Below are 27,065 nucleotides of genomic sequence, written 5' to 3'. Positions count from 1 at the left end.
ACACAGGCAACAGAGCATGCACAATGTCGGCACTAGTACAGTGTATATCCACCTTTCGCAGCAATGCAGGCTGCTATTCTCCCATGGAGACGATCGTAGAGATGCTGGATGTAGTCCTGTCGAACGGCTTGCCATGCCATTTCCACCTGGCGCCTCAGTTGGACCAGCGTTCGTGCTGGACGTGCAGACCCCGTGAGACGACGCTTCATCCAGTCCCAAACATGCTCAATGGGGGACAGATCCGGAGACCTTGCTGGCCAGGGTAGTTGACTTACACCTTCTAGAGCACGTTGGGTGGCACGGGATACATGCGGACGTGCATTGTCCTGTTGGAACAGCAAGTTCCCTTGCCGGTCTAGGAATGGTAGAAAGATGGGTTCGATGACGGTTTGGATGTACCGTGCACTATTCAGTGTCCCCTCGACGATCACCAGTGGTGTACGGCCAGTGTAGGAGATCGCTCCCCACACCATGATGCCGGGTGTTGGCCCTGTGTGCCTCGGTCGTATGCAGTCCTGATTGTGGCGCTCACCTGCACGGCGCCAAACACGCTTACGACCATCATTGGCACCAAGGCAGAAGCGACTCTCATCGCTGAAGACGACACGTCTCCATTCGTCCCTCCATTCACGCCTGTCGCGACACCACTGGAGGCGGGCTGCACGATGTTGGGGCGTGAGCGGAAGACGGCCTAACGGTGTGCGGGACCGTAGCCCAGCTTCATGGAGACGGTTGCGAATGGTCCTCGCCGATACCCCAGGAGCAACAGTGTCCCTAATTTGCTGGGAAGTGGCGGTGCGGTCCCCTACGGCACTGCATAGGATCCTACGGTCTTGGCGTGCATCCGTGCGTCGCTGCGGTCCGGTCCCAGGTCGACGGGCACGTGCACCTTCCGCCGACCACTGGCGACAACATCGATGTACTGTGGAGACCTCACGCCCCACGTGTTGAGCAATTCGGCGGTACGTCCACCCGGCCTCCCGCATGCCCACTATACGCCCTCGCTCAAAGTCCGTCAACTGCACATACGGTTCACGTCCACGTTGTCGCGGCATGCTACCAGTGTTAAAGACTGCGATGGAGCTCCGTATGCCACAGCAAACTGGCTGACACTGACGGCGGCGGTGCACAAATGCTGCGCAGCTAGCGCCATTCGACGGCCAACACCGCGGTTCCTGGTGTGTCCGCTGTGCCGTGCGTGTGATCATTGCTTGTACAGCCCTCTCGAAGTGTCCGGAGCAAGTATGGTGGGTCTGACACACCGGTGTCAATGTGTTCTTTTTTCCATTTCCAGGAGTGTATATATCCAGGCACCATGCTTCTTCGAACCCTTGTGAACGATTAATGAAAGAAATTGGTAAACTGTGTAGAATATACTGCCATAAATAACATATTGACTGGGACACACACATACTCTCATTCCAAGATGTAATTAATTCCATACCAAATGAATCCACTATGCTATCTCCGTCTGTTATACTGAAAAATGTTGAACCACCTAACACAATTAAAGAATTAGTAAACTTTCCTACATCTCGTCGACTACGACACCATGAAATAATTGACATTGCGTTGAACAACATCAAACGTGCCGCAGAGCGCCGGAGAAGACAGCAAAAGCAGGTTTGTACACGCCGTGAATTTCACATTAGACAGAAGATATTAGTACGTACACACTATTTATCCAACAAAGGAAAGAGTAAATGCAGTAAATTTGAGCTTCTATACGCAGGTCCATATCGGATTCGCAGTATTCCTCACCCCAATTTAGTACACGTCGAAACTTTGAGAACCAGAAAAACCAAAGGAAACCACCACATATCGAATATCAAACCTTTTATTGAATGAAGATACTTTATGATTTAACATGCTGTAATGCCATTTGCTAACTTTTATGACCATTCATGTAATTATACTTATGTGACTACTTACTGATGATTGTCGATTTTTCTTGGCAAGTGCTCGGCAAGGTAAGGTTAGCAGGTCGCTCTTCTTGTCGTTACACATCAGACCATGCATATTTTTCCAGATGAACCTACACATTTTATGACCATTTATGCAATTATATTTATGTGACTACTTACTGGTGATTGTCGTATTTTTCTTGGCAAGTGCCCGCAAGGGAAGGTTAGCAGGTCGCTTTTTTTTGACGTTACACATCAGACCGTGCATATTTTCCATTTTTATGTGTGTACGATTGTTTTTCCTGTTTTGTTTGTATGCACTATGAAATAGAAGATATAGCAAACACCAGTTGACTTTGACATTTTTGCCTTATGATATCTCAACATCGTGACTACTTTACTTCGTTTTTTGCTGCTACATTGTGATACACTGGGTACATTTTTGCCTTGAACACTATCTATATTTTTGACATATTACGTTTTCTGTCGTGCTATGCTGTATGCTCAATTATGCTACTATAAACCAGTTTTTATCTAATGGGTATATGAATTAAATGCAAGACATTAATCTTTGTTCATCATTTTCAGAAAGAAATAACGTATAAAAGAAATAAATTAAACAGAAATGGGAATTTCACCTTCGGAATGAACGAAAGAGGATACAATACTTCGTGATGAAGAGTAAATGGATCAGGATTAACAAGCATTAACAAAAATATACTATACACATCGTAGAATAGCAGTCTTAACTAATTTTTTCTTTCAGAATACAAGGCGATTGATGAAGGCTGTCAGACAGCACTACACATCTTAGTTTTAGTGATGAAATATGCTAGAAATAAGGAATAGTTGTGTAATGAGTAATGAAGTGACTCTTTTGCAGATGATAATGAATAATGATGAAGAGTATGCTACTATGGATAATGAAGTTTTTCTTTACAGGTGATGATACTAATGGAGTTATGGTGATATGGATAATGAAGTTTTTCTTTGCAGATGAAAATAATGATGAAGTTTATATATTTGCTGTTAGTTAAGAGATGCTATGTAGTTATTTAAGTATTTACTGCAGTTCGTTTTGATAGTATGTGTTATATTGCATAGTATGATGACTGAAGGTTTTGGAAAGAACAGCTAGGGAACACATTTTTTTTATACACATTTCACTACCTGTTAATTCGAAATTCACTACTTTTCAGCATAAAATGCGTTTCTTCTTCCAGTTTAATAATCCATTTTTGTATTTTGCAGGAGAAATTATTCATGAAATTAATGTGCTATAAGCAGTTGGTGATTAAACCTATGTCATTTATGAATGTGATTACATATACTCTACTTGTTTCATAATCTTGCTACAGCTGACTCATGACGAATGACGTTACACATCTTCCTTTGCAGCAACAACTCAAAAGCAAATATTTTCATTCTTCAGTAATTACCCAACGCAATGCATTGCTTAATATATGTATATATATATAATGCTTTGTAATTAGGCAATGAGTGCCAATGTTCTCTGTAAAACAATTCATGAACATTATTCTGTAATACTATGTCATTCATTACCTCCTGTTTTCAATGATGACTTCTGATGGTTTATAATTAGGCAATGAGTGCCAATGTTCTCTGTAAAACTACTCATGAACATTATTCTGTAATACTATGTGATTTATTAGCTCTTGTTTTTAATGATGACTTCTGATGGTTTGTAATTAGGCAATGAGTGCCAATGTTCTCTGTAAAACAACACATGAACATTATTCTGTAATACTACATACATGGTACAGAAATGTTCAATAACTGGGCAATGAGTGCCACCAACTATTAGTGTAATTCTCAATGAAGACTAGTATGTGACTTAATGTCCTTCACCTTCTGACCTAATTACCTGGAATTACTGCAATATCCGTTTGTCCTGTATATCCTCATGATCATGGAGCACTATATTTGGTTTTTGCACTAATTCTACGTGGGTGTACCTTACAAGAACGTGGTGTTGACACGACATGCTGTCCACCACCGTGAGCGATGGAGATGCTATTATGGTCCCACTGTTTGGTGTACCTAATGTACTACCAAAAAGATAGCATGGATATTACTACGACATTTCAGTGTCTTGGCTACGCTGATTAATACTTCTGGAAAAAGAACTTCAGATTGTCTCACTTGGTGTTGTGCTTCTGTAGAAAGATATGGACTTTCAGTGCAGCTGCGTGCAACCTAAAGTGCTACAAGCATGATGCAATCCTTCCCTTTCCTATCCTAATTCTTGTAACACAGTGAAAATCATTTTTGCTAACATGATTTGTATTCATGATCTATACATATTTTGATTTGCTGATATGTTCTGAACTACAGTGCATGTGCACTTATGTCATTTGTTAATTTGTTTTGTACTCATTGTATATATATTTTGTCATTACGTGATATGTTCAGTACTCGGTGCATGTGCACTATATTTACTTCATGTTCTACACCTATATGTCCTTATATTCTGTGATTGTAAAGTTAGTTAGTTAACAAAAATTTGTTGCTCATGGCAAGTCCAAATGACTCACCATCGCTGCCAAATTTTTGCCCCCCCCCCCCCCCCCCCCCCCAGTGGAGGGTTATGAAACACGTATGTATTCATTACCAGCGATGGCGAGGCATGACAGAATCTCTGACCAGAGAGTTATTTATCGTTGCTAGTCTGCGCTTGACCGCGCGAGTGTTCAGTTGTACTCTGTCTGTAGTAGTAGTCAGTCGACAGTAGTAGCGAGTGGACAGTTGTACCGAGCAGAAGTCGGCATGCGTCGGCGGTGTGCTCTTCTCGCGACTCTGGTCACGATTCGGGACGATGTGTATTGTTGTAGAAGGTAAAGACGCAGCATTGCGCAAATCTAATAATGTATGTTAATTGTAATTAATTTGTTCAAAAAATGCCCCAATAATAATTTTTTTTATAAAGTAACTCTTTTAAAGAAAAAAATTCATTCCAATTTAAAGAATATTTCCTATGGATTTCCTCCAAGAATCAAAATTAAATATACGCCAGCATTGCGCGAAGCTGTGTCGATAAATAAGAGCAGATATAGATGCAGTTTTTATTGAGGTAAGAATTTTTGCTTTTGTTATTCACAATATAGGGCCGAAGGTCAGCGCTGCTGTCTTTATAAAATTTATCAGGTTTAATTATTTCTGTTCAGATGTTACATTCAGTTCATGGTTCATTATTTAATTAATATTGTTGTGGGTTTATGGTCAATTTTCATTTATCAATTTTGTTGGGAGGTTACGCTTGGCTCCATTTTCCATTATTATTCTTTAAATTGTGTGGAGAGGTTACAAGGGACCAACCGATATGGTCAAGAGTCCAAGACAGGCGTTGCTGTTAGCAAAGGCACTCGCGTCGGTCATCTTCTGCTATAGCCCATAATGCTAAATTACGCCGCACTGACCAAAACCATTAGTTCGTCGTACGCCCCAAATTGCTTTCTGTTGTTATTTTACTCAGTGTTGCTTGTCTGTTAGCACTGACAACTCTACGTAAACGCTTCTGGAGGTCGTCGCCACTGTTGTCCGTGCCCAGAGGTAATGCCTTAAGTGTGATATTCTCGGTTCACTCCAGACACTGTGGATGTCGTAATACTGAATTACCTAACGATCTCCGAAACGGAATGCCCCGTGAGTCTAGCTGCAGCTACCATTCCGCGTTCAAAGCCTGTTAATTCCCATCGTGCTGCCATAATAACGTCGGAAACCTTTTCACATGAATGACATGAGTACAGATGATAGCTCGGCCAGTGCACTGCCCTTTTATACCCTGTGTACGCGGTTCTGCCGTCATCTGTTTGTATGCCTATCGCTGTCACATGACTTCTGTCACCTCAGTGTACATTTCGCGAAGGGTCCTCGAAGACAAGATAAGAGAAATCCATTTGTGAATGGAGCAAGAAAGCAAACGACTAGCCCTGGGTTCATTTGTGAATGGAACAGGAAAGCAAATTAGTAGCAGTGGTTCAAGGTATCCTCCGCCATGCACCTTAAGGTGGCTTGCACAATGTTATATACAGATGTTGAGTAAAGCATCAGCTTTAAACGTTTGGTATTTTCAGATCAGCTTAAATGAACGACAGAAGAAAATGCAAAGCATTGATCATACCTGTAACACTATTCGGCGGGAAGACACCAGCGTTGTTGATAAGGACATCGACACCACCCAGGTTGTCCTTGACCCACTTGAAGGCAGCCAGGATGCTGGCTTCGTCGCTCACATCCCCGGCGATCGCGTGCAGCTTCCCTGGCGCGTCTTTGAGTTCCAGCTCCTGTTGTGAGGCACAAACACCGTACTGTCTTCATGAAAGATGAAAATAATGAAAGCAGTTCTCTCACTCTTAGTGAAGCCTATTCTTTAATGTTTTGCTCTGTATGAGATTGTGAACTTTCTTATCTTTACTTAAGATATTTGACTAGTACGATTTCCGTGACTCTTTTTACAGCGCGGAGATAACGCGACAAGTTTTGTACTACCACTAACTGACCATGCCTTGTTCAGAAGTGAGATTACGGCACTTGCATAGCGAAGTGGAGGATACTGGGTGAGACGCCCGTCTCGTCCCTTCGTTGACACGGAGCGAAACCTGTCCTGGAAGAAGTAGGCAAAGGATGAGCCGTCAGATAGGGCCTGATAGCCAACTCGGCGTACACTGTCGTACCTCCGGATATTGCATCCGCGTTCATATTCACGATGATACTGTACACATACAATGAAGCACCAAAGAAACTGGTATAGGCATGCGTATTCAAATACAGAGTTACGTGAGCCGGCAGAATACGGCGCTGCGGTCGGCAACGCTTCTATAAGACGACAGCTGTCTAGAGCAGTTGTTAGATCGGTTACTGTTGCTACAATGACAGGTTATCAAGATTTAAGTGAGTTTGAACGTGGTGCTATAACCGGCGCTCAAGCGATGCGACACAGCATCTCCGAGGTAGCAATGAAGTGGGGATTTTCTCGTACGATCATGTCATTAGAGTATCGTGAATATCAGGAATCCAGTAAAACATCAAATTCCCGTCATCGCTGCGACCGGAAAAAGATCCTGCAAGAACGGGACCAACGACGAGTGAAGAGAATCGTTCAGCGTGACAGAACTGTAGCCCTTCCGCAAATTGCTGCAGATTTCCATACTGGACCATCAACAAGTGTCAGAGTGCAAAACCGTTCAACGAAACATCATCGATATGTGCTTTCGGAGCCGAAGGCCCACTCGTGTATCCTCGATCAGTGCATGACAGAAAGCTTTATGCCTCGCCTGGGCCGGACGAGTCACATTTCAAACTGTATCGAGCAGATGGACATGTACGGGTATGGGTATGCAGACAACCTCATGAATCCATGCACCCTAGATGTCAGTAGCAGACCATTCAAGCTGGTGGAGGCTCTGTAATGGTGTGGGAGGTGTACAGTGGGAGTGATATGGGACTGGATGCGTCTACGTACGACTCTGATGGGTGGCACCTACGTAAGCATCCTGTCTGATCACCTGCATCCATTCATGTACATTGTGCATTCCGACGAATTTGGGCAATTCCAGCAGGACAATGCGACACCCAACAAGTCCAGAATTGCTTCAGAGTGGCCCCAGGAACACTCTTCTGAGTTAAAAAACTTCCGCTGACAACCAAACTCCCCAAACATGAACATTAATGGGATGCCTTGCAATGTGTTGTTCGCAAGAGTTTTCCATCCCCTTCGTATTGTGACTGATTTACGAACAGCCCAGCAGGGTTCATAGTGTCAGTTCCCTCCAGCACTACTTCAGATAATAGTCGAGTCCATGCCAAGTCGCGATGCGGCACTTTTGCGTGCTCGCGGGGGCCCTACACGATATTAGGCAGCTGTATCAGTTTCTTTGGCTCTTGAGTGTACTTGATGAAGAAAATGGAAACAAAATAAGGACGTCACTGGTGAAGTAAGGAATTACTCCGCCGGCGATGCCCATATGAGAAACCATTGAAGATACCACCACTAAATTCGTCTGTATCACTGCAGAATATTTCGGATTCCTTGTGTCATTGATGGATCGGAAAATGGAAAAATATTGGATGCGAAATTGAAAGAGGCAGTAGCAGTTCGAGAAAGGCTAGCTATGACACTGGCATTCATTCGAAGGGGGATTCAGTCTTTACACTACGTATTTAAAATGTCGAAGAGTACGATATTGAAAGCTGACCCGAAATTTTGTGATGTGTTAATTGGATATTTCATACGGTGTTCGTAAGGTGATTCATCAATCCTCTCTCACAATGATAGCAGCGGTGTCGATGTTTCCCTCCGCGAGACCAGTAATTGGACGCCGGTTGAAATTGATTGTCTCCCTACTTAACAGCAATTTAAACCATCTTCGAGCTGTGCTGTAGGGAACTCCATAGTCCTACCGTAACCTTGCGCAGATCTCAGCCGAAGATTTGTTAAGCTGCAGCAGAATTTCAACGCCGTATATTGTTCGTCACGCATTACCTCTACTGTTGCGGTAGGCCATAGTTAACATGTCTCAGTTTCATAAATTTAGACAACATTGTCCGTAGGAGAACAGTAAAATGGTGCTATAATTTGGCCAAAAGTAACAGTATACATCCCAAAGATATTTATTTATTATGACCAGCTAACATCATTCCGATATAGTTTGTTATTTTTAATCAAATTGCACACCATTCAGAGGCGGGAAACAGGAATGCCTTCAACGAAACAAGTACGGAGTGTTTGTTGCACATTAAGCTAATAGAATGCCACAAAATTTAATTCTATAGCTAGAAATTACGACCGTAGAAAATTATGATCATTCTTTAGTGTACAGCCCTTGTATGTTTACTGGTTTAAATTTATTTGAGTTCTCCGGTCTCGGAGCCTTATTTTTTGCATGTTCAACGTTTTTTCAGCAGAAAATTATGTTTTTACATAAATATTTACCAACAAACAAAAGTACATATCTTAAACACCACTTAAATAGTTTTTGGCCAGTAGATTAATGAGCCTATGCAGCACAAAGTGGCGGTCAAATAACTTCTGCGCAAACTGCGCAACTAAACGGCTCGCACGATTGGGGATGAAATAGAGGCCTGCAGTCAAAATTAAACGAATTTACATTATCAGAATTAAATTCTCTATGGCATGAAATCAAATTTCCTGAAGTGCATTTCAAAATGGCGGCTACTTGAAAACATAGGTACTGAAAAACTCTGTTGCTTTTAAATGTAAATAAATAACAAGCCTTATGGAAAATGTCTACCTTCTTAAATCCGAAACAGCATCCTCTTTTACTGAGTAGTGGTTTTTAAACCCGGGAACCAGTTTAAAAAACGCTGTCTCAGGAAACCGCATTTAAAGTTTTGATTTCGTTTTTCTATGTACGGTATATAATTCCCAATTTTTTTCGGATTACCACATATCTACTATTACTGAGTCACACAGTAAACATTCCTCTTCTTCGAAGATCTCATTTTGCAAACCGCGGAGCTCTCAGGCGCAATTCCAACCTCGATGCTGGTCTGGAACCAGCGCCGGTTCGAACGCTTGAGGCGTTACTCGCACCTTTTCGTGGCGAAAGTGCAAGCCGCGGTGCAGAAAACCACTCCCACGAGTTTCATATTATGCAGGACACCCTTAAATCCGACGTTGTAAATGACGCACGCCTGATTGTTATCAATTTGGACAACTTTTACACTCGAAAATATGTGTTTCGTACCATAAGTCCAGATTAATGAATTCAGCGCTTCATTATCGTTCTGCGTATAGGCTCAGAGGCATCTCGCCTTCATATTGTCGTTAGTAACGATTGTCGGAAGGACTGACTCGGCATATAGTCGTCAAAAAAATCTTCGGTGAATTCAAAGGAGGTAACAGTAAGAGTGCAACGGGAATTCCATTGTTAAATGCAGATGAAAGAAAAAAAATGGTTCAAATGGCTCTGAGCACTATGGGACTCAACTGCTGTGGTCATCAGTCCCCTAGAACTTAGAACTACTTAAACCTAACTAACCTAAGGACATCAAACACATCCATGCCCGAGGCAGGATTCGAACCTGCGACCACAGCAGTCGCACGGTTCCGGACTGCGCGCCTAGAACCACGAGACCACCGCGGCCGGCTAGACGAAAGAGCGGATAGGTGGAAAGAGTACATTGAAGGCTTCTATGAGGGCAAGATTTGTCTGATGTGATAGAAGAAGAAACAGGAAACGATTTAGAAGAGATAGGGGATCTAGCATTAGAACCAGAATTTAAAAGAGCTTTGGAGGACTTAAGATCAAATAAGGTAGAAGGGGTAGATAACATTCTATCAGAATTTTTAAAATTACTGGGAGAACTGGCAACAAAACGACTATTCACGTTGGTGTGTAGTATGTATTAGTCTGGCGACATACCATATCATCCACACAATTCCGAAGACTGCAAGAGCTGACAAGCGCGATAATTGTCGCACAATCAGCCTAACAGCTGATGCATCCAAGCTTCTGACAAGAATAATATACACTAGGATGGAAAAGAAAACTGAGGATGTGTTAGATGATGAACAGTTTGGCTTCAGGAATGATAAAGGCACCAGAGAGCCAATTCTGACGTTGCATTTGATAGTGGGAGCAAGACTAAAGCAAAATCAAGACACGTTCATCGGATTTATCGACCTGGAAAAAGCGTTCGACAATGTAAAATGGTGCAAGATGTTCGAAACTCTGAGAAAAATAGGGATTTTAGGCTATAGGGAGAGAGAGGTAATATACAGTATGTAGAAGAACCAAGAGGTAATAATAAGTATGGACGACCAAGAACGAAGTGATCGGATTAAAAAGGATGTAAGACAGGGATGTAGCCTTTCGCCCCTACTGTTCAATCTGTACATGGAAGAAGCAATAATGGAAATAAAAGAAAGGCTCAGGAGTGGGATTAAAAGTCAAGCTCTAACGATATCAGTGACATGATTCTTGCTATCCTGAGTGAAAGTGGAGAAGAATTACATGATCTACTGAACGGAATGAAAAATCTCATGAGAGTAAATCGAAGATAGATGAAAGTAATGAGCAGTAGCAGAAATGAGAACAGCGAGAAACTTAACACGAAGTTTGATGATCACCGAAGCTGATGAAGTTAAGGAATTCTACTATCTATGCAGCAAAACTACCAATGACGGACGGAGCAAGGAGGACATCAAAAGCAGACTGGCACTGGCTAAAAGCGCATTCCTGGCTAAGAGAAGTCTACTGGTATTAAACATAGACCTTAATTTGAGGAAGAAATTTCTGAGAATGAATGTTTGGAGCACAGCATTGTGTGGTAGAGAAACATGAACTGTGCGAAAACCGAACAGAAGAGATTCGATGAATTTGAGATGTGGTGCTACAGAGCAATGTTGAAAGTGAGGTTGACTGATAAGGTAAGGAACGAGGAGTTTCTTCGCAGAATCGGAGAGAAAAACACTGACAAGGAGAAGGGACACGACGATAGCACATTTGTTAAGACATCAGGGAGTGACTTTCGTGGTACTAGATGGAGCTGTAGAGGGCAAAAACTGTAGAGGAAGACAGAGATTGGAATACTCCCAGCAAATAATGGAAGACGTAGGTTGCAAGTGCTACTCTGAGATGAATAGGCAGGTACAGGAGAGGAAATCATTGCGGGCGGCATCAAACAAGTCAGAAGACTGATGACTAAAAAAAAAAAAAAGTCCATACACATCAGCGATAGCTTCAACAACTTGACTCCTCAGTAGTGGCTTAAGGTCAAAAGTATTCAGTGTCCAGTTCATCTCAGCTCGTTTCCATTTACACCATCTTCCAGAACAATAACCGTACTGGGGATTGTCGTTCGTTGAACTTATGTGACATTGTGTCGCCATAACCGCTTTTTTATCTCATTTTCGTGGTCGAGTACAAGACCTATATTGATATTTTCTTTGACACAGAATGTTACAATAGCTTTACACAGACGGAGATCCCGAACAGAGTCGTAAACTTCCCAAGGGCCGAGACAGGCTTCAGTGGTTGTACATGTGGTCCTATTGAAACGTGATTTTTAGTTGTAAAGAATACATTAGCAAGAAAATCCTTTTGATCACGTATTCTGAAGACTACAAGAAGTCAAAATATATATAAAAAAATAAAAAAGGTTTCTTGAGACCTCGAGACCGGACAACCCCCTTAAATAAAAAAAGCTACTTGTAGACATAAAAGAAAAATGGACGTGTACGAGTATGGAGACAACCTCATGAATTTATGGACGCTGCATGTCAGCAGGGGACTGTTCAAGCCGGCGGAGGCTCTGTAAAGGCGTGGGGGGTGTGAGGTTCTAGTGATACGGGACCCCTGATACGTCTAGATACGACTCTAAGAGGTGACGCGTACGTAAGCATCCTGTCTGATCACCTGGATCCATTCATGTCCATTGTGCATTCCGTAGAACTTGGGCAATTACAGCAGGACAATGGGACACCCTAAACGTCCAGAATTGCCACAGAGTGGCTCCAGGAACATTCTTTTGAGTTTAAACACTTCCGCTGCTCACAGAACTCTCCAGACATGAATATTATTGAGCATATCTGGGACGCCTTGCATTGTGCTGTTCAGAAGAGATCTCCACCCCCTCGTATTCTTACGGATTTATGGACAGCCCAGCAAGATTCATGGTGTCAGTTCCCTTCAGCACTACTTCAGACATCAGTCGAGTCCATGGCACGTTGTGCTGGCGGGGGCCCTACACGATATTCGGCAGGTGTACCAGTTTCTTTGGCGCTTCAGTATATTAGGGCAGTTATGTTTGTTGGGTTGGGTTGGGTTGTTTTGGGGAAGGAGACCAGACAGGGAGGTCATCGGTCTCATCGGATTAGGGAAGGATGGGGAAGGAAGTCGGCCGTGCCCTTTCAGAGGAACCATCCCGGCATTTGCCTGGAGTGATTTAGGGAAATCACGGAAAACCTAAATCAGGATGGCCGGACGCGGGATTGATCCGTCGTCCTCCCGAATGCGAGTCCAGTGTTATGTTTTTTCTTTATGACATTGTATATATATATATTACTATATACATACTATCTACATACACTTCTTCACTTATTTTCTTGTCTCATACTGCACTGGTGTTCAAAATTAAAGCGACAAACCGTTATTTCCCCGTCCTGAGTCTAATTGACGATATAATCGTACAGACTGTCAACAGATGTCCGTAGGATTGTGTTCTTCACGGAAGACGACATTTCGCTCAACGGAAAACCAGGCTAACTAGGACGTCAGGGCACCTATCAAATGTAGTAGAGCTTGCTGGGTGGTGTCACATCCCCAAATGCTGTGTACACAGTCACAGGCGGTGCAGTATGGCACAGAAAAGATTCCTACCAGACTCTCTTAGGTGGAGGACCACAAGAAAAACGGAAGCGGGATAGTCGCAAACTCATGTGCCGCTCTTTTGTTGAGTGGAATGATTAGTCTAATGATTACAGAGTATGGATTGAGAGGAAAATCGAAGAAAGTCGAAAGTAATAAGTAGTAGTAACGAGAACAACGAGAAACTTAACATCAGGATTGATGGTCACAAAGTAGATGAATTTAAGAAATTCTGCTACCTAGGCAGTAAAATAACCAATGAAAGATGGAGCAACGAGGACAGAAAAACCAGACTAGCACTGGGAAAAAGGGCATTCCTGGACAAGAGATCTACTAGTGTTAGACATATGCCTTCATTTGAGGAAGAAATTTCTGAGAATGTACATTTGGAGCACAGCATCTGTAAGTAGGCTGTTTATGTTCTCTCTATGTAAGTAGGCTGTTTATGTTTTCTCTATGTAAGTAGGCTGTTTAGGTTTTTTATTGGTAACGCCACCTCTGTATGACAATCACTGGCTGTGCTGTGTGCAGTCTGTGGCTGCTTTGCATTGTTGTAATACTCGCCATTGTAGTGTTAGGCAGCTGGCTGTGAACAGCGCGTAGCGTTGCGCAGTTGGAGGTGAGCCGCCAGCAGTGGTGGATGTGGGGAGAGAGATGGCGGAGTTTTATAATTTGTCATGAACTGATATATATATTATGACTTGTGATGATATTAAGGTAAATACATTGTTTGCTCTCTATTAATATCTTTCATTTGCTAACTACCCCTATCAGTAGTTAGTGCCTTCAGTAGTTTGAATCTTTTATTTAGCTGGCAGTAGTGGCGCTCGCTGTATTGCAGTAGCTTGAGCAGCGAAGATTTTTGTGAGGTAAGTGATTTGTGAAAGGTATAGTTTAATGTTTGTCAGGGCCATTATTTAGTAGGGAATTTTGAAAGTCAGATTGCGTTGCGCTAAAAATATTGTGTGTCAGGTTAAGGACAGTCCTGTATAATTGTTCAAAGGGGACGTTTCATATGTCGACCCTTAGCCGAGGATACCTCACTGGAATCTTCTGATTTTTTTCTTGTAGTTTGTGTAATTGGTGTAGCTTTTGTTTATTGCTAGCGCGTAATTGTAGAGAGAATCTCCTTTGTAGTTGCAGTCTTTCATTATTGTACAGTAAAACAGTTGTGGCATGCATGTAGATTTGCACCAAGTATTTCGCAGCTGCAATTAACTAGATATTATTTTCAGTGCTATGTTAATGTGTTCTCTTATTTTTGCTCTTCAAATTGTGTTTTTCTGTGTTGTCGTGTGAAATACTGTGACAATAATGGCGTGTGAAAAACGTAATACTAGGCTCCAAAGTAAACTGAGAAATGACAGTGAAGACGAAGGCAGTGTGTTAGCGCCGCAGAGTAGTGAATTAACTGATGTTCAAAGTAGTAATTTGGTAATTGTGAATAGGGAAATGGAGCGGGCTGCAAACAATGGTGTAGACAGTGAAACAGGTAGTGAACAGGGAAGCATTATCGATCGATCGGTCGGCAACAGCTCGCCTCAGGAATCCGAAATGACAGGACACAATTTCGCAAATTCTGTAGATTCAGGTTTTGGGTCATCACCGTTTTCTCAAATAAGTCAAGACACATTTTCTGCTTGTCAAAATGTGAATGTTGCCGGTGCAAATGCACTGCCGAAAAGTGTAGAGAAACAGATTCCAGACACTAATACATTATTATTGCAATTAATGCAACAAATGGAACAAAATCAGAGACAAACACAGCAAAAGCTTGAAAAGTTAGACACAATGGAACAACACCAGAGACAAACACAGCAACAGTTAGACACAATGGAACAAAATCAGAGACAAACACAGCAACAGCTTCAAAAGTTAGACTCATTGGAACAAACTCTTGAACAAACGCGTGAAGATTTAACTACTGAGTTACATCACATTGAAACGAAATGTCAAAAAGTCTGTAATGACGTAAAAACACAAATTTGTGAGCATTTCCAACCTATTTTTTTGCGGCATGAAAATGCATTACAGAATCACGAAGCAGCCATAAAAGAACTGCAAATTATTGTTCATGAAAATCATGAGACCTTGCAAGCTAAATTTGACTCAGTTGCATCTACGGATTCGGTTACGCAACTTGCAAAAACTCAGGATAACTTAAAGGACACAGTAGATTCGATTTCAACACAAATGGACACTCTGAAACTTGGTTCAGAAAAACACACTGAGGAAATAAGTACACTATCGGATAAAGTAGCCGAACTTTCTGATCAGTTCACTAACTTATCTACAAAGGTAGATGATGATCTGAATGACACAACACCTGTAGCCTTCACTGACACAGAAGAATATGAACAAATAAGAAAATTTAAACAGAATCAAAATCAAATTAATACACAACACCAAAGAGAAATCCGGGAAGTACAAGATCAGCTGACACAGGTAATACAAGAATTACGTATTTCAGAGGACACTCGCGCTCCAACACGGGAAGAGGGACATAGAAATACGGAACAGCCACAAAATAATAACACAGGACACTTCGGAAATTATGAAAGAAATTGGCAAGGCGCATTGGATTTTGAGTTGGAACCGCCGAAGCGACGTAACAATGACCGACATGCGACTAGCCGACATGACGATTTTGACTATAAGCTGTTCATTACTACACGTAAATTCAAAACATTTAAGAATTCCGGCAACGACATTCATCCACAAGCATGGCTCCATCAATTCTCTCATTGTTTTCCTCCCAACTGGTCGTTGGAACACAGATTAGAATTTATGTGTGGCTACTTGGAGAATGAACCAGCTGTAAGAATGCGATCGGTCATTCACGATTGCCACAGTGAAGGAGAATTTTACCATGCCTTCCTCTCAGCATATTGGTCTCAAGCTACACAAGACCGTGTAAAACATAACATCATAATGATGAAACACTTCGAACAATCTGAATTTTCCAGTCTTGTGAAATATTTTGAAGACATGTTGCACAAGAATCAATACCTGTCAAACCCATACAGCCCCTCAGAACTCATCCGCATTTGCTTAATCAAACTGCCTGAACATTTACGACATATTATTTTAGCAGGACGTTGCAAAGACGACATTGAAGCTTTTCAGGGACTGTTACAAGAATTAGAAATTGACACTGACAATTGCGGAACGCGAAACCAGGAACACAACAATTACAGGTCACATCCGTCGCAAATCCGCGATGAAAGAAGTAATAACTGGACACGACAAGGCTATTCTCACAACACAAATCGTGACCAAAATAGACACCACCCGTATGACAACCGTTGGCAGAGTAGTAATAACTACAGGGAAAGATCACCTCTCCGTGGTAATGACTATCACAGAGACAATCAGAGAAACAGACAATATGGGAACCAAAATAAATACTATCAAGGGAGACAGAATAACTTTAGACGCAATGGACCAGCGCGCAGTTACGATTCAGGGAGAAATTCTCCACCATGTGACCGACAAGAAAGAAACTATGGAATCTACCGACATGACGACAGACGATATGATCGTAACGACAGACCTGAATTGCATCAGAACTGGCGGGATTCAAACAGAGCAGGGCCCTCTCGTCACGGTGAATTTGTAGAAGTTAGGTCTCCAAACCCCAATAACGACGCGCGCCAACAAAGAGACAATAGGCAATGACTCACACCGCTGGCAGCCACAAAACATACTTATGAAACTGACGACGCAGCTGCCGTAGCTAGTAATTACGTAAAAATGGAAGACATTAGGGACATCTTACTCCAGGAACACGACATAAAACATAACAATATTGCATATCCTGTGATTCACATTACAGTAAATGATGTAAAATTTACGGCAGTACTTGACTCTGGCAGTCCCATTTCAGTAATTAGTGAAACAGCCTTTAGCAAATGCAACAAATCGAACGATTGCCCCACACTTCCGTTACGTAAGATTAAATTACAAGGTGCAATCTTTGGAAAAAGTGTAGATGTACGCCAACAAACCAACTTAGAATTCTTTTGTCAAAGCCACAGCTTCTCTACGAACTTCCTTATTGTTCCATTATTGTCGACGGAAATTATATTGGGAGTAGACTTTTTGAATGAATACAAAGCAATCTTAAGCTTTCACGATGCTGAAATAAGTTTAGAGAAAGAAGGTAAGTCAATAGCTTTGAAATTTGAAGACTGGCTCTCAAACCATGACGAGGAAATTAATCGGCTTTACCTTCTGTTAGACAACAGTTCGGACTTTTCTACGGAACTAGACACTAATAATCACTCTGCAAGTACTGACAGGGATGATATCGACGGCGCATTTGACACTAATAAGTTAATTCAGAATAAAATTCAAACAATTGAGAATTGTAATGACACTGATAGGCAGGACCTTTTTGAGATTTTACAAGCACATTCCACAGTTTTTACTCATAAAACAGGAACAATCAAGGGATTTCAATACCAATTTCGTGTTCGTGAGCATACTAAATTTTGTGTTAGACCATACGTAATTCCAGCACATTATAGGGACCGTGTTAGAACAGAAATACAATCTATGCTCGATGAGGGCATTATTGAGCCTGCAGTAAGCTCATACAACAATCCGTTACATGTTGTTGAGAAGAAAAATGGATCGATCAGACTTGTCTTAGATTCGAGACAAATCAATACTATCATTATTCCTGAAACAGACAGGCCGCAGACGATGGAAGAACTTCTTCAAAATTTTAATGGTGTAAAAGTGTTGTCTTCCATTGATCTCCGATCCAGCTTTTATCAGATCGAACTTCATCCAGAATGTAGAAAATACACAGCTTTCCTTTGTTTCGGCGTTTGTTATCAGTTTCGGAAACTTCCCTTTGGTTTGAACATTTCTTCAGCAGCATTCATTCGCGGGCTAAATTCCATATTACCTGAGTTCTTAAGACGTCACATCACCTTATATGTGGACGATATTCTGATAGCAGAAGCTTCATGGGAACAACATAATCGCACTCTCAACAGTTTGTTACATATTTTTGCAGAATCTGGAATTACAGTTAACTTGGAAAAGTCTGAATTCGGTAGGACAAAAGTGAAGTTTTTGGGACATATTATTTCTTCTGAAGGCATTCAGCCGGATCCTGAAAAGTTAGAAGCAATCAGAGCCATTCCAGTGCCATCCACAAAAAGACAAGTCCGCAGTTTTCTAGGTCTCGTAAATTTTTACCGTCGTTTTCTGAATATGCAAATTCTTGTTACACCAAAACTTTGTTCTCTCACTGGAAAAAATACTATTTGGAACTGGGACGAACAAGCACAGTTGGAATTCAATTCTTTGAAAGAAGCGTTACTTCACGCGCCAATCTTAGCTCATCCAGATCTGTCACAAGATTTCTGCCTTAGCACGGATTCTTCTAAGGTCGGTCTTGGTGCCCATTTATTTCAAGAAGCCATAGAAAATGACACTACCGTTCAGAAAACCATTGCTTTTGCTAGCCGAGTGCTAACAAAATCTGAAAAAAATTATTCCGTTACTGAATTAGAAGCTTTAGCTATCGTTTGGGCATTTAACAAACTCCGTTTCTTTCTTTCTGGTAAGCACGCAAAAGTATACAGTGATCATCGTGCATTACAATTTCTTATGTCTTCAAAATTAAATCATGACAGGTTAAAACGTTGGGCATTGTTTCTGCAAGAATTCCGCTTCACAATAGTCTACATTCCCGGCAAGGAGAACATTGTTGCGGACGCACTGTCACGCGCACCGGCTGGGCTTGAGAAAAGTAACACAGAAGGCAACCTCGAGAAAAATTTCAGTATTCTTTACATTCAGAAAGTCGCCTTTGAAAACTTCATCACCACATCTTTAAAGGACATTGCTCATGAACAAGATAAAGATCCGATTTGGAAAGACATCAAGAGCAAATGGCATGAAAAGACACACACACAGATTCGGCATTATTATCTGGTTAGAAACAACATACTGTTCAAACGCTGCACTGTTGATGACAAGCTATGGGTACTTTGCATTCCTGACGATTTTGTTAATAAGCTCATTTGGTACATTCATTTCAGCTACGCACATTTTGGCCCACGAAAATGTTATCATATTCTTCGAACGACTTGTTATTTTAACAATATGGAAAAGCGAATTCGAAGAGTCTTGTCTATTTGTAAACTTTGTCAAAAGGCGAAACCATCCACTGTCTCACATCGTGCTCCGTTGTTTCCTATTATTCCTTCTAAATTAAAAGAATTTGCTGCCGTTGATCTCTTGGGACCGCTTGTCAGAACATCTAATGGATTTTCGTACGTTCTAGTCGCTGTTGAACTTACTTCAAAATTTGTTTCTTTCACACCGTTACGTAAAGCCACTGGACGGTCTGTATCCAACGCCTTTGTTAAAAATTTCTTACGTGAAGTTGGACACGTTAGTAAAGTCATTTCAGATAACGGACCGCAATTCAGATCTGCTGTTTGGTCACGCATGCTTCGCAACCATAAAATCAAACCTGTTTTTATTTCATTGTACTCACCGCATTGCAACCCGTCTGAACGGATTATGAAAGAAATCAATAAGCTTTGCAGACTTTATTGTCACAGAAAGCATCAGCATTGGGACAGATATTTACACTTATTTCAAAATGTGCTGAATGAAATGCCTCATGATTCCACTGCTTTACCACCTACTCTTGTACTAAAGAATGAAGAACCACCGAACAGAATCAGAGAGCTTGTACCTTTCCCAAATACACGTAAACTTCGACACAAAGACATGATAGATTTGGCTCTTAAAAATATAAAATCTGCAGCAGACAAAAGGAGAAAACTACACGGTAAAGCAAATGCAAAGAAGTTGTATATTGGTCAGAAAGTTCTCATTAAAGCTCATTCATTGTCACATAAGAAGAAACACTTGAGTCACAAATTCTTTCTAGTTTACAATGGACCTTACAGAATCCGACGTATACCACGTGATAATTGCGTTGAAGTTGAAACTCTGCGTACTAGGAAGAGTAAAGGTTTACACCACATTTCACATGTAAAACCATTTATTGACAGATAATCTGCCTTTTAACTTTGTCTTTGCCATAAAACGTTTCACGTTACTAGTATGCTTTAGAATCTGTTAACATGTAACAATGTTTGAAGTGAAATATCCAATCAAGAACCAAGAGAACTTATTTAAACAGAAATGACGAATGCATTGTTATAGTAAACAGACGTCACAGTGTTATTGTGTGTGTACATTCTTGCTTGTTTGTTGCACGATTACGTAACGACTATAAGGCTCACATACTTAGAACATTTACCAGTACTGCTAATGAGATTTTAATGCAACATTTTGGTTTATTTGAAAATACATTCTGAATTTAAAGTGCTTTCTGAGAGATACCAGATGACACAGAGGTTAGTTTATGTGACAGCTACACGATTTTTATCACGACGCTACTAATGAGTGACAATTTACAATGTTGCTTTTGCGGTGTATCTGTTTTATACCTGCACAGTTTTCTGAATTCTTCTGGAAATCAAAACATGTTTTATTAGTAACTTTTGTGGTATAGCTACAAGGAGACAGCCTTTTCCATAGCACAACAATACGTTACAGCACAGTACTTTCATCATCACAACAATAAGCGTAATAACTAAGATATCTCTACGCAAAGCATTTCACTTTTGTTTATCATGAGGTAAGTACATTGGCTTCTGCAGAACTTAGCTTTTGGAGGAAAATAACTACGACACGTTCACAGAGATTATCTTACAACAAGATGCACATTTAGCGCTACAGGACACGCATTTCAGTGATCAATTTTATACTTAAAACATTTATTTTTAAAGATTTTTGAATTACAAAGAAAGTTTTCCGTGATATATTTCATTCCATTGGTGTAATCTGTAACACCTGAGGGTATAATTACATTAATCCTCAGGGGGGTACACGCTTACTTTGTGTACCATGTGTTTGGCAAGCACAAGGAGCCCTAGCTAATATGGTATTTGCTTATACAACTTTACACATCGGTACCATATTTCTCTAACACACAAATTACACAGCTATCTGATCATTTAACTGAGAGATAAACATGTTTTTTACTTCGTCAGTGACACATGTTTACGCAATTACACAGTTGGATAACTTCACACTTATGAAATTGTATTTTGTCTGTACTGTGTGAACTCTTCATATTTTTTCGGACACATTGTGATGCTATGAGAGCTTTGAATGATGTATTTGGTATGAGATCATGATTTTTAAAGTACGTTTGAGGCAGCTGACACTTTTGACATGAGCAGAGAATTTTTTTAGGTTTTGAAATTATTGCAGAAAGCTACGACGTTTTTGAGATTTGACTGAAGTGTTATGATGTTATTATTACGACGACGATGTGTATTATGTTGTTGAGGAATGTTTATTATGCTACGTATTTCTCACGATGAAATATTGAAGAAGTGTCGACGAATATGTATATGTATAATGAGGTAAGGAATAATGAGTAGTGTTTAGGGACTCTGATTTATGAAAAGGATGTTGGAAACCAAGAAACGTACTTTAAGAGTTATGAAATGTGTGACTGTATCACAATGCTGACGAATATTTTTTTTTGGACACTTATATTTATAGGATTTTGTTTCTACAGATTTGCAACGCTAATTCTTGACCTGTGAAATATTTTTAAATGTGACTGCAACGGTAGCAGAAACTGCTGTCGTAAATATTTCCGTACGAAAGTTAAGTGACCACCTGCACGTAATGCGTCGCGGGCACCCAGCTGTGTCAGACGCCTGGAGAAAAAGCCATTATTGCGAGCCCATTTCAGCGGCACAGGTAGAAAAAAAAAGGGGACGTGGGACGTGTCAAACACCTGGAGAACTAGCCATTAGGGTGTGCCTTTCATCGCTAATGCGACACCCTCGTTACTTGAAAACATATGATTACTCGCACTTTGTGCTAATTACTGAAATGCTTATGAATTGATGGGAAATATTCGTACATCTGCACACCTGATTACGACAAGCGTCTTTCTACGAGAGTTGAGAGCTACTAACTTATGAAATGTCACATGACTACTGAATGATATTTTTATGCTTTGCTTTTCATAGTTGCTTATTTCATTTGACACCTGTTTTCCAGCTGTGTTGGAGCATTGCCTTTATAAAATGAAATGCATTTGCTAATGTGAACACTTTCTGTCAACAGATCTATTAAATAATTATTTTATGATCCACATTCTTTAAAAAAGGAGCACTTGGAATGGAGAGAACAATAAGAAGGAACTAGTAACTGCATTCATAATTTTCTTTTCAAGTAATTGGTAACTTTTTGGTAGAATAACTTCTTATGGTGCACCACTTTAATTACATAGACATTAAGATGTGAATATACATTTCCCTTATCTGCATTGTTGTTTAGTGTAATATTTTTTCTGCTTGCGCTATGTCATGTTTAGGTATAAGTTGCTGCTGTTTGCCAGGCATAGTGTTATTGAATTTGACTTTTGCTCATTTATGCTGCTACCTTTGCAAATTGGCATTTTTTTTCATTGCTGTTTATATTAATTGTTTTATGTGCTGCTGCATTGCCTCGTCCCTTAGTTTAGCATCTGAGCTCAGTAGATTTAAGTTAGCTTAAGAGGGGGTAGACTATATAAGAAACTGACTATGGAGAATAGGTAAAGAAATGCATTGAGAAAACAGGTTTAGGTAGGATTTTCTTGGAAATAAATGTTGAGGTAAGAAATGTATGAACATATAAATACAGAAAGCATGCTTAGATAGAATTTTTTGGGTGGAAACAAAGGATGAAATAAGAGGAAAGATATATGAAGTTTTGGGTTGGACTGCAGTACCACATGTTACACTGAAAACGAACCCTGTCCTTTCCCTTTTGTGTTATCCCACTATATGTTTGTGTACCCTTGTGTATTTGTTTTCTTCCTGTCTCTGTGTACAGTTTCATAGAATTTTTTTCTTCTTTTAATATTAAGCTACATTCACTATGATGAGGAATACTGTTATCCTCGAATATAATTGGCATTAATAATATGTTATTTACCTTATAAATATGATTACACATTATTTATTCTGTTTAATGCTCATGTGTGAAGTTGATGTTTCAAAAATTATTGTGATCTTTTATGTATGTACTCATGTCATAATTCCACTGATGTATATGTTAGTTCGATTCTTTTGTAAAGCCTGTACTACAGATGTTATCTGTATTATTATGTTTTTAATGGTGTATTTTGTACCTTTGTAATTGTATTCTTATGTTATAAAATTGTAATTGTCACCAGTTCATGACATTATTAACTTGTTAGTTACATTTCACTGCACACGTTTCTGTTGGTCATAGTATATGGATAATATGTGAGAAGTTGGGACTGTGAGTGTTTGCACGTGTGTTAATAACTCAGCAAGGGACTGGATAACAGCATTGCTGGTTCTAAGGACAATTTCAAAAACTTTGTGAGTGCACAAGTGGTGGTTTATGGACTTGCTATATTCTCTGCAAGACTCTTTGATGGTGAATGTGCACCTGCACAATCGCAACAGATGGCTGCTGGCCATCTCTACAAGGACTACAGTGGGTCTGCACCTCTGGTGGCCCACCAATACCATTATCTCTGCAAGGACTACAGTAGGTCTGCATCTATGATGACCCACCAACGCCATTATTTCTACAAGGACTGCAGTGGGTCTGCACCTCTGGTGGCCCACCAATACCACAATCTCTACCAGGACTCCAGTGGGTCTGCTCTGTGATGACCTACCTACCAATATTCTTCCAAACTTCGAATGACTCTGCTGTGGGTTTGCTCTGTTGTGGCCCATTACCTGTCTGCATGTCGAGAGTCAGCACTGTCTTTCCGTTGGAAGGTCAACACTACTTCTTCAAGACTGCATGGAAATCCACTACTTCTATGTGCATTTTCTTTTACTGCTTGGACTTTGAGAAAAACTCTGCATTTCTACTGTTATGTACGATGTGGACTGTCTTTATGGACTGTGAGAAATTTTGATCTTTTGACCAACATAATATTAATAAGTGTGTGCATTTTATATCTTTGTTACTGTAATTGTGAAAAATTTTTGTCAAATCTGTATTGGCCACTGCCCAACACCATTTGTCAAAATTTTTGTGGGGAGCATGGGGGCTATGTAAGTAGGCTGTTTATGTTCTCTCTATGTAAGTAGGCTGTTTATGTTTTCTCTATGTAAGTAGGCTGTTTAGGTTTTTTATTGGTAACGCCACCTCTGTATGACAATCACTGGCTGTGCTGTGTGCAGTCTGTGGCTGCTTTGCATTGTTGTAATACTCGCCATTGTAGTGTTAGGCAGCTGGCTGTGAACAGCGCGTAGCGTTGCGCAGTTGGAGGTGAGCCGCCAGCAGTGGTGGATGTGGGGAGAGAGATGGCGGAGTTTTATAATTTGTCATGAACTGATATATATATTATGACTTGTGATGATATTAAGGTAAATACATTGTTTGCTCTCTATTAATATCTTTCATTTGCTAACTACCCCTATCAGTAGTTAGTGCCTTCAGTAGTTTGAATCTTTTATTTAGCTGGCAGTAGTGGCGCTCGCTGTATTGCAGTAGCTTGAGCAGCGAAGATTTTTGTGAGGTAAGTGATTTGTGAAAGGTATAGTTTAATGTTTGTCAGGGCCATTATTTAGTAGGGAATTTTGAAAGTCAGATTGCGTTGCGCTAAAAATATTGTGTGTCAGGTTAAGGACAGTCCTGTATAATTGTTCAAAGGGGACGTTTCACATCCTATGGCAGTGAAATGTGGACTGTGGCAAAACCGGAACGGAAGAAAATCGAAGCTTTTTAAATGTGTTGCTTCAGACGAATGTCGAAAGTCATGTTGACTGATTAGGTACGGAATGAGGAGGTTCTGCGCAGAATTGTACAGAAAAACACTGACGAGGTGGAGGGACAGGATGATAGCGTATCTGTTAAGACATCAGGCAGTGACTTCCATGGAAGTAGGGGGAGCTCTAGAGGGCAAAAACTGCAGAGTAAGACAGAGATTCGAAAACATTCAGCAAATAATTGAGGAAGTAGGTTGTACGTGCTACTCTGAGATGAAGAGGTTGGCACAGAGGAGGAATACGTGGCGGGCCGCATAAAACCAGTCAGAAGACTGTTGACCCAAAAAAACGTAGGTCACTACAGTTGATGTACAATATTTTCTTCTACATTGCTATAAGAATTGCAATTCAAAAAATTTTTTAAAAATAAAAAGAAATTATAAAAAGAATTTTGTTACTCCAATATACTCGGGTTTGAATTACATGGTTATATAATTACATACAGAATACTGTATACTGCATCGCTTTATTTACTCCTTGGATGTAACTTCTTCCTTATGCTTTATACGTTATGACTGCATTTCTGTAAGTTTGCCACTGCAGTGTCATCTGTTGGCAGTTCGTAACATTTTTGCTTTGGACTTGTGATTATCAGTCGTGTTTCATCTGTTGTGTGAATACGAGCTTGTGCAGTCGGTGCAACATGCATGATATTTTATATAAATCTTGTATTATTGACATGACGATGCTTCAATTCCTTTATGTATCTGGAATGACGTATTGCGACTTGGCACTATATATTGCGTATATGACGGAGATTTGTTCTACATCTATGTATATACTCCGCTAGCCACCAAGCGGCGTGTGGCGGAGGGCACAATTCGCACCAAAGTTATGTTTACCCCCTCTGTTCCACTCGCGGATCGCACGAGGGAAAAACGACTGTCTGAGCGCCTCAGTAAGAGCTCTAAAGAATGGTGATCATTGCGCGATTTGAAATTAGGTGGTAATAATATATGCTCTACATCCACGATGAAGATCGGATTAAGGAATTTAGTGAGCAGCCCCTTCCGTTTAGCTCGTCGTCTACCTGCAAGTGTATCCCACTTCAAACTTTCTATGAGATTTGTAACGCTCTCGCGATGGCTAAATGTACCAGTCATGAATCTTGCCGCTCTTCTTTGGACCTTCTCAAAATTATAATTAGCGGTCTTGGCTGTTGAAGTTGTTGCTTCTGTACTTCATACTGAACATAAGCAGAGACCATGAGAACGGTGCCACTCCAACAAAAATTTCGTTTTCAAGGTCTTGTACCACAGTCGGTAAAAACGGAAACATAATCTGTTGGGCAACGGGTGGCCCAAATTGGTGTGGGTCCTGCCTGAGGAAGAAAGTCTTGGGAGAGAGAGCGAGACGCAGCAGAAGTTTCTAACGGAAGTTTCTATGACAGCTGTCGCATTACATAACTAAAGAAACAGTATTCACGACTCCTAAAGTAATGCAAACATCTGCAGATGGGGTGAACATAAAATGAGTGTTGTGTTTTGAGGCATTATTTGTTGAGGCGCCGAATCGGGAAATGAATGCCATTCATATATCGCCTCACCCCACAAATATTAACGTCACGGACGCTACAGTTTTGATTTAATTTGCTAAGAGCGCTGCTGTCGCCTCACATAATGAGATGGCCCACGAGCTTAAGTAAGTGCTGAATAAGATCCAGCGGTCACCATAGCTTGCCCATACTTGTCTTATAGGATCGCTTTGTTGTCTGTCCGTTGGCATATCAAATAAAAATTTACGTCACATACTAAGGTGTATGATCGCTTGGCGGTGTAAAAAATTAAAACTTCTAGTTGAATGTAATTAAAAGATGCGGCCATTTATGTCACATTGATAAGTGTCATGTATAATTTTGGTATCTCAATTTTTGGTATCTGAAGCGATAGTGAGAAAGCAGCGATGTTGTGAGCTGTATCGCAGAAGTTAAGCTAACATCGTTG

At 40.7% G+C, this 27,065-nt stretch overlaps 1 protein-coding gene across 2 annotated transcripts in view; it reads right to left on the bottom strand.

Annotated features, from left to right (window-relative positions):
* The window catches only part of LOC126456809 (dehydrogenase/reductase SDR family member 11-like), a 434,906-nt gene that overhangs the window by 76,140 nt on the left and 331,701 nt on the right, over positions 1-27,065 (bottom strand). For both annotated transcript variants that reach the window (XM_050092601.1, XM_050092602.1), the window contains exon 2: positions 6,046-6,208. In XM_050092601.1, the coding sequence (XP_049948558.1) occupies positions 6,046-6,208 (163 nt within the window). The remainder of the gene's footprint in view (positions 1-6,045; positions 6,209-27,065) is intronic.

This window comes from Schistocerca serialis, chromosome 2, assembly GCF_023864345.2.
Source record: "Schistocerca serialis cubense isolate TAMUIC-IGC-003099 chromosome 2, iqSchSeri2.2, whole genome shotgun sequence".
NCBI lineage: Eukaryota > Metazoa > Arthropoda > Insecta > Orthoptera > Acrididae > Schistocerca > Schistocerca serialis.
The sequence above is the reverse complement of the archived record's forward strand: the minus strand, read 5'-3'. Positions and strand labels throughout refer to the sequence as shown.